This window comes from Aedes albopictus, chromosome 1 (genome assembly GCF_035046485.1).
Source record: "Aedes albopictus strain Foshan chromosome 1, AalbF5, whole genome shotgun sequence".
Lineage (NCBI taxonomy): Eukaryota > Metazoa > Arthropoda > Insecta > Diptera > Culicidae > Aedes > Aedes albopictus.
Window position 1 is genome coordinate 110666214 of NC_085136.1, and position 19340 is coordinate 110685553.

Sequence of the window (19340 nt, forward strand, 5' to 3'; positions counted from 1 at the left end):
GGTCGCAGTGGCTCACCCGAACAGAAAAAAAAAATACACACATACTTGTACAAGTGATGGCTGAATTATGGAAACAGTTTACATCACTTGAAATAAAGTCTAAACAGATGAAAAAAATGTGCAAACATGTTACTGCTCAACAGCACAATTGGCTTCTTTAGCGGTGTTGAGATAGTTGCATATTCTGAATCTGCATGCCAAACTGAGCCGAAATCCAAATTTTTATGAATTTTGGTGCCCGGGAACCTATTTAAAAATCGATTTAAAGTTTGTATGGGAGCGATTTGTCGAATCACCCCTCATCGCATTTTGTACTGGGCGGAGCTGTCAAACAGTTGCCCAGCTGTCAAAAGGTGATTTCAAAAAATCTCTTTGTAATTGAATTTAGGTATCAAAATAAAGTTCTAAAAATCTGAAAAAAAATCATACTGGCTTAGAAAAAGGTGCTCTTTCGTATAAAATCAAAAAAATCAATACATTGTTCTAAATTTAAGAACCCAATTGTGCTGGTTCGTCACGAAAGGGATATGTATAGATAATTCTTTACTAGCATAACCATGGATTACTACGATCTACTTCTACTACTAATCAGCGTAAATAGAAAATGTCATGACATTTTTTTCATGAAATTCCGCGACATTTGCCATTCCTGGTTGTACCTACAACTTGGAAACCTTCCATAGCCTACTAACCAGCCAGTGGTGACTTGTTTCGGATTCGTCCTTAAGACTGCACGATCAAGGCCATTTCTTTCAGGAAGCACTGTATATTCTACTAAGGGGATTTATCATCTTTATTAAACCGTGTAAGTTTTGTATATTTTGCTACTTTAGGCCACTCCAGCGCAGAAATACTGTAGCTATTTGACATGACTGTCTGGACCAGCAAGTGTTTCTCGCACGCAGTGTGCCCAAACCGCAGCATCTCTTGGGAAACCGAAAAATATAGAAAAATTCTCTTTGTTTTTATTCCATCATATGTATGTCACGTGTTATCGGGGATCCCTCACATAACGCGACATTTGTGTGCTCCCGACGACGACGCTGATAGATGCAAATTTGCATAGAACAAGATATAGACTACATAATCCAATGGAAAATCACTATGCGTTATCATTAATCAATCACGTAAGTCAGGTTTTTTTTTCTGTGTTCAATAGGATGTAGAATAGTTAATAGCGATCACTTATTAAAATGTGTATAGTCTCTTCCTCTTCGTGTTTCATTTCTTTTTTCAAGTTTCTCACCCAATCCCATGTTAGTACAATAGTTTAAAAGGTATGTGTGTCTATGCTGTGTACGGTTACAACTCTTAAGAAGTTTTATCGATATAAAAAATATCACAAGAAGTTTATTCTTTACTTTTCCTACGAACTTGTGTTGCTGTCATTTCGTTTCACCTATTCCAGGTTCACAAACCTTTCGTTCTCGTATCGTTTTTGTTTATTTTTCTCTGTAGAAAATCAATTTCACCATCGAATGATTGGTTTTCTTGACTATACGATGGTTATTCACTGGTAGGTGTGACAATATAAAGATATCTGTATAGAATTCTGTTTTAAAATTAGTTCTGTCCTTTTCTTATTTACATATTTTTTTTCCTTTCAGTACCGGATTATCATCAGTAGGTAATTAAATATACAATTATTAGATTATTAAATAATTACTTGTTACTATGGCTGATCTGCTGTTTGCTTCTTTTGTTCAACTTTGACGTCTCGTTTCCTTCTTTTTGTTGACAGCAGTTTTTGACAACAATGGCAAATGCTGGTAACACTGTTTTTGTGCACATTGTTCGATGTAGGTTTTGGGTAACCTGTGCTCCATACGATCAATAATCCTAATAGTACGGATTTTGACCTGGATGTGCTCCACATAGTACGGATATTGATTTGGATGAATATTTGGACAAGACTTCTTCCGGAATTCGGACAGGATACTCTGCGGAACACCGACTGGTTTCTTTTGAAATCTCGACAAAATTTTCTCAAAATTTTGAAAAGGATTTCCTACAAAAATCGGACATAGATTCCTCCAAAATACATTTTGGATTGGTTTGGCATTCCTCTGAAATCCACTTCCAATATAATCTGATCAGTATTCCCTCCGAAATCTGAATGGGATTGTCTCTGGAAACTCAGATCAGGATTTCCTCAGAAACCCAGACAAGACTTCTTCCGAAATTCATACAGAATATTCTCCAAAATCCGGGCAAGGTTTCCTAAATAATCTCACCAGAACTCCGAAATTCGGACAGGATTTCCTCTAAATCTGCTCAGGATTCCCTTCGAAATCCGAACAGGATTCCCAACAAACAGAATTAGCTGAATAGCAGTTTCTTAAGCTAAAGTTTGCTTAAGAGTGGTTTGTTCCACTCTTATACAGCGAAAATGTTTGTTGGGTTGACTCTGAAAACTCAGGACAGGATTTGTTCAGAAATCCAGACAAGGATTTCTTCCGAAATCCGGACAAGGTTTCGATTAAAATACGGACAGGATTTTCTTCTAAAATCTGGTCAGGATTTCCTCTGAAATTCGGACAGGATTTCCTTAGAAACAAGACAAGATTTCGTCAGAAATCTCATTAGAATTTCGAAATTTAGACAGGATTGTCTCTGGAGACTCACGACAGGATTCCATCAGAATTCCACACAAGATTCCATCCAAAATCCCGACAAGATTTCGGCAGAATTCCAGACAAGATTTCTTCTAAAATACAGCCAGGATTCTAGACCGAATTCTAGACCGAATTTTCTTCGAAATTCGAACAGGACTGTCTCCGAAAACTCAAGGTTATGATTTCCTCAGATGTCCTGACAATATTTCTTCCGAAATCCAGACAGAATCTCTTCCAAAATCCACACAAGATTTTGTCAGAAGACTAGACAGAATATTCTTCCGAAATCCGGTTAGGATTTCCTCCGAAATTCGGACAGGATTGTCTCTGAAAACTCTGGTCAAAATTTCCACGGACAGTATTTCCTCCAAAATCAGGGCAAGATTCCGTCAGAAACCCGGTCAAAACTTCCTCCAAAGTCAGATCAGAATGTTCGCTGGAATCCAGGCAGGACTTTATCTGAAACCCAATCTAGATTTACTTCGGCACCCGGTCAAGAATTTTTGTACGAAATCTGCGAAAATTGTCCAGTCAAGAGTTCCTCTTTCGTAACAGGCTGACTTATCTCACAGTTTTTGTTCCAACAGCTGCCTAGGTGTTACTGCAATGCCCGAAAACTCCTAAAAACTACTGTAATTACTAATTGCATTCGAAACTGCCGATTACGGGAAATTCCATTTTATTCAGTTCCTGTTTTCCCTTAGACGATTCTTTCATAAAACGTGTCACGTTCTGATCTAACAACGATTTCATGGATCAGTAATTCGATGTAATAATCATATGTTTTTGTTGTTATATGTACTATAATGGATTCAAACGATACCCTCATAATCTACGATCCATTTTCTATATGATAAAAGTGCTCCCACTATTGTTTGTTAGTGTGTGTTTCGGTAGCTCGGGGAGTCATGTTAATTGACACGGAAACAGAATAAGAGTATTTTATATACACTGTGTTGTGTAACACTCTCTAGCTAGAGTCTAGGGTCTAGGGTAGATCGGCTTGGAAGCGTCCTCTTCGAAACTTTTCTTCGATTTCACTTCCTTCGCGCCAGGTATTGTCGGAATACTCGTAGGTTTCGGGGTTCTAAACTATTAGCTCTCAACAATAATAATCGTGAATGTGTGTTAACAGGTAGGTATCTTATAGAGCGAAAATGATTATTGGAACTAAAATCTACAGTACACTCGCTCTCTCTACAACTACAGCTGATATGTATTGGTACGTAGAATATGATGGGGAGTTTTACCAGGATGAGCGTTTACGCCTCCGACATTCGACAGAATCAATGTTGAACACACGTAAAACCTTGACGTCTATGGGCACAAATGTGTTGGAAAACAGAAAAAAAAGAAACGGAAAAATGGTCGTTACCTGTTCTGTGGAGAAGTTGGCAAACGCGCCCTGTCTAGCTTGAAGAGTTATAGGTTCAAATCACACCAGAACTACAGGTTGATATTTGCATTTTTTTTTCTTTTTAAATTATTGATTTGTTGTACAATAGCATTTGTGCCTATGAACTTAAGTTTTTGCACATGTTCAATCATACCACATCGACTAGTTAGCCGAAAAACACCAACATTTGTGTTAAAATCTAGACCAAGAGTTCTCAAACTTTTTGAGCTTGCGACCCACTTTTGATTTTTATAGAATTAGGCGACCCATTAGCACGTATTTCCAAATGCAAATTCGGACTGACTTTTAAAATAAACACATTTTGTCACTTTCATTGGTTTTAATAAACTAACGTAACGTAGCACTCATACTTAAAACATTTAAATTATTGTGCTCTTTTCGTTTTTTGAAGAAGTCTAAGTAAGATTAAGGTGACCAAGTGTTTAGCCTCGTAAATTCTTAGTCTAAATAATTTGAGATAAGTTTTCAAGCTTTTAATATATTTATCCAGTCTGGCTTTATGCAACATTGCAGAACAGGTTTTAGGTATTCTCGAGTTGAAAATACTATAAATGTTTACAGCGAGTTGATAAATCCGTTCGAAATTTTCAGTCATATCCTTCATACACACTTATTTTATTTTTATTTTTGATAAAAATACTTTTTAGTTGTCTGATTTCCTTAAAAGTTCAGATTATCGACATTCAGCAAAATTCTAACCAAGTATGATATTTTAACTTCTGAATTTTGCGTTTAAATTTCAATTGCAAAAATCTAGTAACAACTTCAACTAATTTTTTCCAGAACGCAAGTAAAAATCTAAAATTTTACCCTAATCTAAAATCTTTTGATTCAAAACTCATAGTTTCAGAATCGATTTCAGATCACAGATAATATACTCCATAATAAGATTTGCAATACAAAATTTTGAATAGAATTAAGAAGAAATCGAATTTCTATAAATAAATCTTACGATTCTCTAAGAGAGTATTTGTAAATTAGAAAATGACAATCAATAGGGGTAGTTCTCGCTGAGACCGGCCCACTATTTACACCTTGTCTTCAAAAATGTTTAAGGTGCCGAAATTCTGGAAGTAAGAAAAATGCATTTGGTTACTCAAATTTATGGACCCCCCGTTAGTTAGAGCCACAACAATTTTTACAGACCCCTCGATTTTGGTCAAATGGTGGCTCACTTAAACCGTTATAACTCGAAAGTTTCTCCAATAACCACCTCAAAACGAACTGTTGTTGAAAAGAGGAAAAATAGAGCTACTATTTACAATAACAAAAAGTTGGGTCGGCCATATTGATTTTGGCCGCCATCTTGGATTTTTATACCAAAACATTTTTTTCACCACGAGGGCCACCACCGATTTTCAAAATTTTTGCATCATTGAAAGCTGGGACATTTATACATAACATATCAAAAAATTAGAGATGTCTTTATCTTCTCTTCCCAAATCGAATCAAAATTCCCCTGGGCAATTTGAGAGAACTCTAGGGAACTTTGATATTGTTCGTGCAGTTGAAAATCGGAATTTTTGACACGCGAAAATCGATGTTTCTCCTAAACCGTGTGTCGGACGTACGTCGGGCACAGTGCGCTGGATAGAGGGCCAGGTCCGCTGTCCAGCGCACTACGTCCGACGTACGGGTTTTGAGAAAATTCGATTGTCGGGTGTGGGTAAACTTCGGGTTTCAACCGCGACGACAATATGCTGCTACTAGATCAATTGCAGTCAGTACAAGCGAATTTGCAAAGTGGACTTCCTTCTGAGATTCTTCCAGGAGTGCTCTCTGAGTTTGATTCAGAAGTTAGCTGTCGGGACCTTCCAGGAGTTTCTTCTGGGTTTCCTCTTTTCGAGATTTCTTCCTTCTGGGATTCGCTCAGATGTTCCAAATGGAGATTCTCTAGGCGTTTTTTATGGAATCCCTTATGGAATTACTCCAGGGGTTCCTGTAAAATGCAGAAGTTTATTTAGGAAGTCCTTTCTTAAGGAATTTCTTCCGAAGATTCTTTTGTATATTTTCTTAAACTCTTTCGGGGATTATATTTCACCAGAAATTCCTTCCAGGAATCCCAGAGAAAACTTTCAAAAATATTTCAAAAGTATTGAACAAATCAAAGAAAAACTCCAAAAGGAATCCAGCAGAAATCTCAGAAGCCACTCCTGGGGGATCTAGCAAGGAATTCCAGGAGGAATCTCATAAGGCATGAGGCATTTCAGCAGAAATCTCGAATAGGATTCCCGGAGGGCACTCGGAAACCGTGGACGCACCCCGAAAGAAATTCACTTCGGAAAGAACTCCTACAGGAAACCCAGATGGAAACTTTTTGGGGATTCAGAAGAAACTTCTGGTAAAAATCCAGAGGGAAATTTGAAGGATTCAGAATGACTGACTGCACATATCTATAAAATCCAGAGGGAAATTTGAAGGATTCAGAATGCTACAAAAACTCGCGGAAGAGTCTCATAAGGAGCTGCTGGAAGAATTCTAGAGAGAACTTCTGAAAGAGTCCTACATAAACTCCAGGAAGAATCTGATAAGGAACTCCCTAAGGAATTTCAGAAGAATTTGCTGGAGAAATCCTGAAAGATATTTCTGGAGACACCGCGGAAGAAGTGCCTAGAGGAATCCCAGGATTCGTGGAGGTATTCCTGGAGGGATTCCGAAATGAAAACCTGGAGAAATCTCGGAAGAAGTTCCTGGGTGAATTATGAAGCGAATTTCCGAAAGAATTCTAAATAAATCCCTGGAACAACTTCATAAGGAACTTCCTGAGCAATCCCAGAAGAAACTCTAGGAGGAATCGTTAAAGAATAATCTAGAGATATCACGGAAGGAGATTCTGAAGGAATTCCTGGAGGAAGTTTGGAAGAAATTCTGAAAGAAGCTAGAATCTCAGACGGAGCTCCTGAGCCGTGGAATGAGGAAGCCGTTACACGAACCTGCGGGGTCAGGTCCTGCTAGAGACACTGGCCATACTAGGTGTCGACTTGGCTAATGTCGGTACCAAGAGCACCTTGAATCGGAACGGTGCGGAGTCGATAATTGTTAGTTACTTTTAGTAGTCCTGGTCTAACAAGTAGCTCGAACTGGAGGGTAGCGATCACTTGGCGGTTCGCTACAGTATCGACTACAACAAGGCCAAGCCCTCGTAGCCCGTAGGTGGAAGACATGATACACAAACGGCGAGGTATTTGAGAAGGCACGCCGCCGTGATTGAAACCTGCTCGGGTTAAGCGGGGACGAGCTCTTAGCGGTGCTCTCGCGTGCATGTGATGCGACCATGCCTAGGCAAGGACACCCTGGAAATGGGAGAGTACCGGCTTACTGGTGGACTCAAGCGATTGCGGACCTGCTCCGCACATGTCTACAGGATAGGCGGCGGATGCAGCGAGCATGAACTGCGAGCATGAGCGAAACGAACGGCGGGTGGTGTTCGCCGCTGTCATATTAAGGGCAAGCAAAAAGGTCTGCTTTGAGGGTCTCTGTCAAAGTGCCAAAGAGGTGTAATGGCTCCTACAGAGCAATCTCCAGAGATGTTGGAGGGGATCATCGAGAGGCTTTTTCCGCGTCATGATCCTAGTCCTTGGCCTCCTTGCGTAGGACAGCCGGGAACTGGAGCTGGCGACGAGGAGAGGGTCACCAATGTGGTACTTACGGGAATAGCAAAGTCTCTTAGCGTAGGTAAGGCCCCAGGTCCGGACGAAGTTCCGAACCCAGCCTTAAATGCAGCTATAGCGTAGGCTCCCGGGATGTTTCCCAGAAGTTTGACAGAGGCAGAGCATGGTTATGTTGCCAAAGGTGGGGAAACCACCGACGAACCGACGTGACAATGGTATTTCAAAACTGTCCCCCTAAATTTAACGGTCGGCCAGCGAAGCGAGCGAACGCTTCTGTCAAATCAGCGTAGGCGCAAACCATTTCCTATATCAACACACGGGGGTTTGGGATCATGCTATCAAATGAACGCGAACCGTTATAGAGGTGGCGATAGTGTTCGGCTATTTTTCATCATGGCGTCGGGGACAACAAATTTTAATTTATTTGTTCTAGCTGTCACGTCGGTTCGTCGGTGGGGAAACCACCCGGAGACCCGTTGGCAACCTACCAATGTGCTTGAACAACACGGCGGGGAAGGTGCTCGAAAAGATCCTCTTCAATAGAATGTTGAGGCACACCGTGAATGTAAATGGTCTCTCGAGCAGCCATTTCGGCTCCCGAAAGGGGTTGTCGACCGTACACGCTGTCCTGTCGGTTACAAAAAAAAACCTACCGAGATAGCGCTCCAGCGTATGAAAAGAGAAACTTGCTACTGTGCGGTAGTGACAATGGATGTAAGGAACGCGTTCAATAGCACCAGTTGGCCGGCTATTGCCGATGCGCTCCTGCGTCAGGGGATACCCGGGTACCTGTACAAGATTTTTGGAAGTTACTTCCAGAATCGAGTACTAGTTTACGACACAGAAGTGGGTCGAAGATGCTTTCACATAACCTCATGAGTCCCGCAAGGTTCCATCCTGGGTCCGGTGTTATGGAATATCATGTACGACGAGTTATTGAAGCTAGAGTTCCCGGTGAGAGTGTAGATCATTGGCTTTTCTTATGACATTACGCTCGAAGTCTACGGTGAGTCGATCGAAGAAGTGGAGTTGACTACGGCCCACTCGATCAAGGTTGTGGAGGCGTGGATGAGATCCAGGAAATTGGAGTTGGTTGTCCACAAAACTGAGAACAACCGGAAGTCGGAGCAACAAGCAATGATCAGTGGAGGCGATTGTACTATCACGTCGAAGCGCTCCGTCAAACATTTCGGCGTGATGATCGACGATAAGCTTTCCTTCGGTAGCCACGTTTACGTATGTAAAAGAGTTTCTACAGCTATAGGACACTGTCCCGGATGATGCCCAATAGCTCTGCGGTGTACGCCAGTAAGCGCAAGCTTCTGGCTAATGTCGCTACGTCCATACTAAGGTGTGGCGGCCCGGCGTGGGGCACTGCGCTAAGTATCGAATGCTACAGTGGTAAGCTGGGAAGTACTTACAGGCTGATGTGCCTGAGGTTTGCGAGCGCGTACCGTACCGTGTCACACGATGCGCTCTGCGTCATCATTGATATGGTGCCTATCGGCATCCATATCAGGGAGGACATGGAGTGCTTCGAAATGCGTGGAGCAATAGGCATACGCAGGACTGCCAGGATGACCTCCATGGTCAAATGGCAGCGCGCGTGGGACAGTTCCACTAAAGGAAGGTGGCCCCCATGGTGGACCCATAGATTGATTGATTCATTCGTCTTTATTATAGAGAATTTCAGCCCTTGGCTTGTTCGTCTCTTACTAGGTTAATTGTGAGGGTAGATAGTAAATATTTAGTGGAAGTAACGTTCCACCTGACTAAGGTCCTTTCAGGCCATGGTTGCTTCCGACAGTATCTACATCGTTTCGGCCATGCGGTCTCTCCCGAATGTCCGGTTTGTGCTGGTTTACAGGGAACGACGGAAGACGTTTTGTTCGTGTGCCCGCGTTCTAGCATAATGCGTGACCACATGCTTGCCACATACATGGAGGACACAACTCCGGACCATCTTGTCCAGAGGATGTGTAGGGATGAGTCTCGCTGGAATGCCGTTTCAGCGGCTACCACCCACATAGTCTTGAAGCTACAGAGAAGGTGGCGCGAGGATTCGGAGAATGGCTAGTGCAGACGCTATACAAGAGTTGGTCCAAAGGTTCGGGGCCGGCTATGTAGGTCATACCGGTGCTCTGCGGTCGAAATCGACCCTTATGTGGTAGCGTTGCTGTCGTGGCGTTGGTCTACTGGGTTGGATCCCTGGTAAGGGACGGGGCAGGTGGAGGCCCCAGTGTTAGCAACTCCTTCTGATGCTAGCTGATAGGGCCTAAGCCTTCAGTAGATCAAATCGTGTTGCACGCAAGTATCAGTTCTTGATGATTGTAGAACAGTTGGGCGCGGGCGTGGTGATTGACCCTGCCCGATTCCCGAGACCAAAGGGAGCGGTAAAACCACTCAACAAGCTAGCAAATCGCCAGCACATTACCTTGGTGTGCTCCCCAAAGAGCGTGTCATACATAGATGTTCATCGCTGCATGGCTAGGCTACGCAGTTCACCTTGGGGGTGCGATGTCCTTTAGCCCCTCTTCGAAGCAATGCCTTCTAGAGATGATCCCGGAGAGACGTAGGATTTGGCGCATTAGACATGTGTTTAGTGGGACGGATGTGTAGTCCCGCCTCCTTCGTACGAGGCGGTCCCTAAACCCACACTACCTGGGCCTTCCGTTCAACTGGTTATCTATCCATTGCTGCTCAGAAAATAACTGTAGCGAGATCCCCAATATGTACTATTTCGTGCAAGAAACTTTTGGACACAAGTACAGCTAGGTGAGAGGAAAATGAGGTGTCGCCAAAGGTGTCGGCGACAAGGTCGAAAACAGATAGAAGAAGACATTATTGACTTTCCGATGTAGGTAAGCACACCAAGAGGTAATAGTTTCTACCGTCCCAAAGTTTCTTGAACTGCACACCGTCAATGGAGCTGACTGTCGAAAACCAGTAGCGACAGGAGAAGTTATCGAGGTTTCCTTTGGGACGTTTTCCCGTCTCGTAATCTAGTGTGTTTTCATTTTCCCGTGTCTGTTCGGTGTGAAAGTTTCTGTTAGTCAGCGAACGACTAGCGATGGACATATTAATTGGTGAGTTCGATCCTTGCTTTAATTTTATTGTAAAACCTTACTAATATGGTTTTCTCGTTTATCATGGAAAGTGTGATTGCTGATGGATTCACCTCGTAAAGTTTTTATCTTAACATTTGTTCAAACCACGCAACATCGTGCTTCGGTTTTTACTTGAATTCATTTCAGATTTACATAGAAAGTTCAATCTGATTTACACACCATAAATTTGCTGCTTTCCTCAAACTAGTATCTTAAGACGGATTTCAAATTATGCAGTCACTAAAGGATAAAAACGGCTTTTCTGATGAAAGGCCAAACTAATAAAAAAAAGTTCTGTCTAAGGTCGGGGTCGTAAAGCTTCCAATGGAAGTAGGGTACAATCATTGACACTTACCACATATGCGATGACCTTCTCCTACTACTGCTACCTACGTTCGTTAAAAAAAACTGCCAAGATTCAGAAATGGAAACAACATGAGACGTGCAACAAACAAGTTAAAAGGAAGACAGCCCAACAGAAAACACTAGGAATGAACAATGAACGAACTACATGGATGGCGACACCCTCGGTCACTCTCAAACGTCTATCGAAACCACATCCCCGTTGATGGACGCACTGGACCGCAGTTGATGATGCTGATGGTGGCTACGGTGATTGCTGGAAGGATGATGTTGATACTGGGACTGCTGCTGTTGATGGGTGCTGGCCGAGGCCGGTAACAGTTTGTTGCCTTCGTCCAGAAAAGATTCCGCCTCGTCGTACAAATAGGACGGTACCAAGTTCTCCCGGCGGCGCCGTTGCCACAGGACAACGAACGCCAGCATGCTCACCAGTGCAAATGACCCCACCAAACTACCGGCGAAAATGACTGGAATGGAATGGAGAGAGAGAAAGGAAAGGCTCACCTCGGTTAGTCAACGCGGTTAAATGGCTCAACCCGATGCGTTAGGTTTACGCTTACCGACTAGAGTGCCGGTTCGTGTGGATCCGTTACCATTTCCGTCGTCGTCATCCCGGGAATCGTTTCGCAGTACGCCCAGAATGTGCTGCCGTTGACCGGCCAGGTATGCCGGTGGCTTGAGATCTAGAATCTCGCAGAACAGGTAGAACAAGTCGACTGTATCGAATGGATCTACCATGGTTCGCTCCCGTATCCTAGGGCCATAGCCGAAGAAGATCGGATGCATGACTGGAAGGTCGTTATCGTACCCGTGGACACCGTACTTGGTCTCCGGAGTTACTACAAGGGATATGAAATAGGGTGTAAATATAACACGGTCAAAGTATTAAATTTACACGGAAAGTGGGCTTTTTTTGCTACACTTTATTTCAAGCTTACCTGACACATTGTACGTTTTTCGGTAGTACTCGGCCGTCTCCCACATATCATCGAATCCATACCCTAACCGGGCCACCGCCGTAATCGGTCCGGTGCGCTGCGAATTGTTAAAGTGCCACCGCGCGGGCAAATTCTCCAACGTGTACACATCGAAGTTCCCATTCTTCTCCGAAGCGCTCTTCAGCGCCCGGTACAGATCGGCCGTCTGTTGCTTCACCTTCGGCACAATCTGCAAGACCGGAGTGTTTCCGTACCGGTCGTACTTCACGTCGCTCGGGACGAAGCTCGTCAGATTGATGAAATTTTTCGGACTCAGCGAATCCATTCCGTGGTCGCTGAGGTGCACGACGTTAACTCGCTCCTGTAGCCCAAACTCCCGAACCTTGTCCCAAATGTATCGGGTCAGGTCGTTCAGTTTGACCAGCAGCTGTGCCACCCGGTCCGAGTCCGGACCGTAGATGTGACCGTAATAGTCCGGTTCCTCGACGTACAGCATGACCAAGTTGGCCGGTTGCTTCGGATCGCGGATCCACTGGAACGCGGTGTCCACTCGATCGTTCCACGGAAGGGACATATTGTACGCCTTCATGTACGTACAATTCAGCTTGGCTTTGGTGTAGGGCATGTTTGATCCCGGCCACATCATGCAACCGGAATGACCGCCGTTCTGCTCGTTGAGTGTCTGAAAAAGAAAATTGGGCCATGAATGATATTTTAAGGAGAATACATGGATTTTTTTCTGAAGTAATTCTTCTTGGAATGGTCCGCATCTGGCAAAATCTGCTGCTAAATAAATGTGTACAGCATCCGCTCGATAACTGACTGCTCTTTAACTGGACTGCTTTTTAACTGGGCGCTCGATAACTGGGGCAAAGTCGAGTTAAAAAGCAGTTATCTGTCAAAAATAAGCGAAATATAACCTCACATTTTACAAATCGGTAAACAAAACAAAATATAACAATAGCCTCCGGCTCCGGAAGCTCAGTCCAGTTATCGAGCGGTGCTCGCTTACTGGACTGTCGACAAAGCCCAGTTATCGAGCGGAAGCTGTACCTAAATCTGCTGATCATCCTAGAGGTTCTTCTTCTTCTTGGCGTAACGTCAATTAGGCCAAAAGCCAACTGAGACAAAGTCTGCTTCTCTGATTAGTGATCAATGAGCTCTAAGCAGTTGTTAACTGATAGACCGTTGACCAATGATCATTTTGCCTGTGTATATCGTGTTGTTCTGGCATTCCTAAGGATGTTGTTTCTGATTTCTCCAGGAAGTTACTCATAAACTTTCATTTCTCCTCGTGTATTTTTTCTGAGTTTTCTTGTTTCTTTCATGCAATTTTTTTCTATTTCAAATATTGGATTCCTTCAGATATATCTTTTCAGAAATTATTTCAAAAGATTCTTCTGATATTCCTCATGGAGTTCTTTCAGAGATTTTTCTTTGGGATACATAAAGTAGCTCATTATCAGATTGCTCAATGAGTGCCTTCTGAGATTTCTTCTAGGCATCTGGCTTGAAGTTTTTCAACAATTTCTTCTGGGTTTCTTCCAAAAGTTTTGCAATGATTCATGTATTTAGAAGTTTCTTCTGAAAATTCTTTTCTGTGATTTCTTTTTCAGGAATTTCTTCAGAAGATTTATTTGAGTTTCTTCATGGACTTCTTTCCTAGATTTTTCCTGAACGTTTATCTAGGATATTTCTTAGACCTTTTATGGTATTCCTCCAAAAAAATCTTTCAGTTCTCTTTCAGAATTTTGTTTAGTATTCCATAAGGAACTCCATAAGAATCACGAGGAAGGAGAATACCAGAAGGGAAGGTAGAAGCATCATTGAGTTGCTACAATTGTAATTCCATCACTCCTCTTCGTCGGTTGTAGGTAGGATTCCATCTTTTTTCGTAACATCTCGAATCTTACTCTATTCAAAAGTTTCGTTAGCACATCTGTTATCTAATGTTAGCTTACAATCGGGAGGTTGGTTACGGTGAAAGTTGGTGTATATGTGCTTCGATCGTTTTTTTCCATTGCTACCCAACTAACATTTTAGTCTAACAAGAGTTGAACAAGCAACTTTTAAGCAAACTTCAGCTCAAGAAACTGTTGTTTAGCTATCTCTGTTTCTTGGGTAGCCAACATCTTGATACAACTTTGATTGTCTTCAACAAACACCTGAATAGGGCGCTTCATTGCTTCCCCAAAATCTTTCAGCAGTCGTTGGAATCCATACCTCAGATCTTGGCAACATTCATCGAGGGAAATGTACTCCGCTTCGGTTGTTTAGCAACACAAGATTGGTTTCTGGCGAACCACATGATTAATCCATTGCCTACCAAAATAGATATCCTAAATTTGACGTACGGTCTACCTATCCAGTCAGCATCAGCATAAATTTCCAGATCTTGAGATACGTTTCCCAGTTGCAGTTGATGGTTACTAGTAGATTTCAAATAGCGCAATACTTGTTTCGCTTCAACCCAGCCAGCATTAGTTGGTTGACTTACTCTTCTTCCGGGGATCGATGTGCTGATTGCAATATCCGGTCTTGTATTTCCGGCTAGATACAGCAAACCTCCAATAAGACTTTGGTATTAATCTTCGGTGGGTGGCCGCTCAGACTCAGACTCCTCCTTTTGCTGTAGGGGTAGGCGGGGCAATATGGACACCCTAAGGTTTTTGCCAACTTTACCTGGCAATATGTCAAAAAAGTTTAGTTTTTTGATACATGTATCCTTTTAAAATCTATTTAACATCTATTGCATAAGAATGTTCACGAAGAAAAATTATTTATCCACTTCAAAAAATATGCCTTTACGGCTGTTCGTCTTGGTCCTGGCCTGACATAGACTGGTCCGAAGAAGTCTATGCCCGTCCGGGAGAATGGGCGTGATACCGTTACTCGTTCCCTAGGTAGCTCCCCCATGAATTGCTTCACTGGAGATGGTTTTGCTCTGAAGCATTTGTAGCAACGATGGACAACCTGTCATACAATGCTCCTGCCTCCTAGCGGCCAAAATTTCTGTCGAATAGTGCTTAAAAGCAATTGGAGACCAGCATGCAGTAATCTCTCATGGTAGTATTCCACGACTAGCCGGGTTAGTCGATGATCTCTCGGAAGTAGTGTTGGATGCTTGAAATCGATCGTTTCTGCAGAATGCTCTAAACGACCACCGAGACGAATCAATCCTTCCGGTGAAACATATGGGTGAAACCAACGCAACGGAGATTTTTGCGACACAGGTTCTCCCTTCGATAAGGTCTTCCACTCGTCGGTGAAAGTAACCTTTTGAATTTGTCGAATAATAGTGTATTCGGCTTCTCTGAGCTCCTCGGTGGACAGAAAACTTCTCCTTCTATCCTTCTTCGGTGTTCGGAGAAGTGTGATCAGCCGTTTCCAAATAGCGGTAGCTCGAATCAGCCTTGAATATGATGAGAACTTGGCCACGTACTCTGGCATAAACTCATCGATGGTAGCCGTCATGGACGCTACTACCGTACGACGTTTTTCGATGTCTACATCTTCTGAAAGTTGGCATCCTGTCGATTGTGGCCATTTGTCTGGGCCGTCCAAGAGCCAACTTGGACCTTCCCACCAGAAAACATTCTCAGCAAGATTCTCTGGTGTTATCCCCCGCGAAATCTGATCTGCGGGATTCTGGACTCCTGAAACATGTTGCCACTTGCAGCGCTCAGTCAAACGCTGAATTTTTGCACATCTATTTCCAACGTATGGGCTCCAGGTAGACGGTGTTGCTGCTATCCATCGTAAAACGCAAGTAGAGTCCGTCCAGAAATATGCTCTCACAGGAATTCGGATGGCTTGGCTGACCTTTTCGTGTAGTTCTGCCGTCAGGAGCGCCCCACACAGCTCCAACCTTGGAATGGTTTGAATTTTCAAAGGTGCAACCTTTGATTTCGACGCAAACAGTCGCACTAGAACACTTCCCTCGAAATCTTCGCTCCGAACATAGATGCATCCACCGTAGGCCTTCTCTGACGCATCCGAAAAGCAATGCAGCTCCACTTGTACGACCCTCGGAATGATTACACATCTGTTGATCTTGATCTGGTTGTGAATTGGCAGTTGTTGATGATAGTTTCGCCATGTCTCACCCACCGTTTTGGGTAGCGGTTGGTCCCAGTCCAGTCGTTCCCCATCTTCGTCCCTTATTGTCCACAGAAGCTGCATGTACACCTTGAAGGACGTAATGGTAACTCCAATGAGACCTATCGGGTCAAACAGCGTGGCAATCACCGACAGAACCTTCCGTTTAGTCAGCGGTTCCAGATCAACCAAACTTGGGACGGTAAATTGAAAGTGAAGAGTGTCCGTTCCCGGCATCCATGTTAAACCGAGTGTTTTCACCGATGGATCTGGATCCAAGCAAATCTCCTTCGTTGATGGGATCGCTAAATCTTCTTGTAGAACTCCGTCCAGCGCTTCTAATTGGTTGGATGCCCATTTGCGTAGCCTAAATCCTCCAGCCTTCATGAGATCCTGCAACTGCGTTCTCATGTTCACTGCCTCATCCACGTCGTCTGTACCGGTTATCACATCGTCCATATATGTATCCTCCCGTACTGCCTTGGCCGCTAGTGGAAATTTCTCTTCTTCATCTTCCGACAGCTGTTTCAAAACCCTGGTCGTTAAATACGGAGCCGGTTTTGTACCATAGGTGACAGTTTTTAGCTCACACGTACTTATTTCTTCCTCCGGTGATGGTCTCCACAAGATAGATTGTAACGGTCTGTCCTCCTTACAAATCATAATTTGGCGGAACATTTTTTCAACGTCCGCAACAAGCATCACCTGTTTCGTTCTACTCCGCATAATTATTGGTCGTAGATCATCCTGGATGATTGGCCTCACCAGCAGTGCATCATTCAACGTCACCCTTGTCGACGTCTCGCTTGAAGCATTGAAGACCACACGAACCTTGGTTGTCGTACTAGCTTCCTTTACTACTGGATGATGCGGTAGATAGCAGCGTCCCGGCGAGACTTGACCAACCTCGACCTTATCCATATGGCCAAGCTGGAGATACTCTTCCATGAAAGAGCAGTACTGACTACGAAGATCAGCGTCCCTTGCCAATCGGCGCTCGGTACTTTGAAGACGGCTAACTGCGATGTTTTCCGATTCTCCTATCAACCTCAAAACCTCTTCATTTTTCGGTAGAGAGACTGTGTAACGGCCATCTTCCCCACGTTGAACCGTTCGCACGAAATGTTCCTCACATTGTGCTTCTTGTGGTGAATAGTTCTTCGCCGTTCCAACTTCCTCACTGGACCAAAAGCGAGCTACCAGCTCATCAAGGGCTTCAGATGTCGACATATTGCAACTGATATTCAGCGACTGACTAGGAGTAGACACTCCACCACAAACAACCCAGCCGAAGACTGATTCGTTAAAGCCGGCAAATGTTCTCCCAACAAAATCTGCTGTCCATTCCTAAAGAAATTGAAGAATGATTCAATTCCTAGGACCATGTCCACGTTCATGGACACATTGAACGATGGATCAGCCAATTCGATTCCATCTGGTAAGTTCCATTTCGCGATGTTGATTGAGGACGTCGGCAGATTGACCGTGACCTTGGGTAACACAAGAAAGCTCACGCGCTGTGAGAAATCCGTCACTCGCGATCGAATGGTAGCTTCAATTCGTTGCTTGACGCTGGTCACCGCTTGACCAATCCCATGGATCTTGATGTCTACCTTGCTACGTGTTGTCTTCAATCGCTGACTCAATCTCTCCGTTACGAAATTACTTTCCGAGCCCGAATCCAGAAGAGCTCGTGCCGGATAACGATGTCCACTATTGTCTTCGACGATCACGATGGCTGTTGCCAGCAAAACCTGTGCACTATGGACCGACCCAAGAGCCGTTACAGTGTCACTAGCCGCCATATTCGAGACTAACGAAGTAGACTTGCTGGAATTGACCGGAGCATTGGATCTCGCAGTTGTGGGGCCTTGTACTTCCCTCGGCGAAGTAGGTTTCGGAGATTTTGAAGCCATCGATGACCGATCAGAGCTATCCTTGTCCTGTCGGAAACATACAAGTGAGTGGTGTCGACCTTTGCAATGCCTGCAGGAAAATTTAGACTGGCATTCCTTCGCGTGATGTCCGGGTTTGAAGCAGTTCCTGCAGAGAGATTGATTTCTCAGGACTGCTTCCCTCTCAGATAGCGGCATCCGCTGGAAATCACTGCATTGGAATAATGGGTGGTTGGCACTGCAAGCAGCGCAACGTCCTCCCGGTGTTTGTACGGAACTGAAACTGGTTTTCACTGAAGATGCCTTGGTCCTCACATATTGCTGAGATTGGGAGCCGCTCCTCGTATCCACTGACTTCGCCGGAAGTGATTCCAGCATGCGGATGCGACGTTGAAGGAATTCAGTCAGATCCTTCACCGTGTCCTGTTGCTTCGCAGAAGAGAACTCCTCCCACCCCCTGCGCGTCACAGGGTCCAATCGCGCGGAAAGGAGGTTGACCAACAATAAATCCTTGTAGTCTCCGGGTTGGATAATTTGATCCAAAGTCTGCACTATTTTTTCAAAGCCATCCACGAGTGTATGCAGATCCGTTGAAGATTCCTTCGTCAAGCTGGGAAGCTTGAAAAGAGCTTGAACTTGGAGTTTCTTCATGTGCTTGCTGTTGTCGTATCGCTTTTGGAGTAGATCCCAAGCAATTTTGTGATTTGGAGAGAATCAATTAAACTCTTCGGTTCGCTCTGGAGACATCCCTTGAGGTAGTAGAATTTCTCTACATCGGGAAGATCTGCCTTGAAATGGATGAGAGAAGAGTACAGATCCCGAAAACTGAGCCATTCCTCTATGTTCCCACTGAAGGTTTGAAGCTTGATCTGAGGCAACCTTACATGATCAAGGTTCCCAAGACCAGACGTGTTTAGACCCCTCACAGACTGGTTCAGGTCCTCTGGTTCCTTTTTCAACTTAACCTTTTCCAACAGGAACGCCTTCGCTTCGTAGTAGCGATCACTAAACATCTGTCTCTCAGCTACGTAAGGGTTCTCCTCATCATCGTGGTTATCGTGAGTTTTGATCTCGATGAGATATTCCGAGAACCGTTCCCACAAATCGTCGAGCCTGTTCAAACGGACAGTAATCTGGCTGGCGGTAGCATCCGCCGGAAACTTCTCGGCGAACTTCCAGATATCATTGAATGAGAGTATGACGTCCTTAAACTTTGCCACCAGCACCTTGTACGATGCTTGACTCCTCGACATGATGATCCTCGAAGCAGTCGATGTTGAACGGATGAGAAATAAT

General features: G+C 43.9%; 2 protein-coding genes across 2 annotated transcripts; both read right to left on the reverse strand.

The window, feature by feature from the left end:
• Positions 1-775: 775 nt before the first annotated feature.
• LOC115254007 (bis(5'-adenosyl)-triphosphatase enpp4) lies at positions 776-12762 on the reverse strand. Its single transcript, XM_062845190.1, has 3 exons — positions 12052-12762; positions 11674-11952; positions 776-11580 (listed from the first exon to the last, which is right to left on the reverse strand). The coding sequence occupies exons 1-3, from the start codon at positions 12695-12697 to the stop codon at positions 11288-11290; spliced, it is 1218 nt and encodes a 405-aa protein (XP_062701174.1). The 5' UTR covers positions 12698-12762; the 3' UTR covers positions 776-11287.
• A 2635-nt stretch (positions 12763-15397) lies between these two features.
• On the reverse strand, positions 15398-17379 carry LOC134288985 (uncharacterized). The gene is made up of 2 exons (XM_062854942.1): positions 15850-17379; positions 15398-15463 (listed from the first exon to the last, which is right to left on the reverse strand). Exons 1-2 carry the CDS (start codon positions 17377-17379, stop codon positions 15398-15400), a joined length of 1596 nt encoding a protein of 531 aa, XP_062710926.1.
• Positions 17380-19340: the final 1961 nt, after the last annotated feature.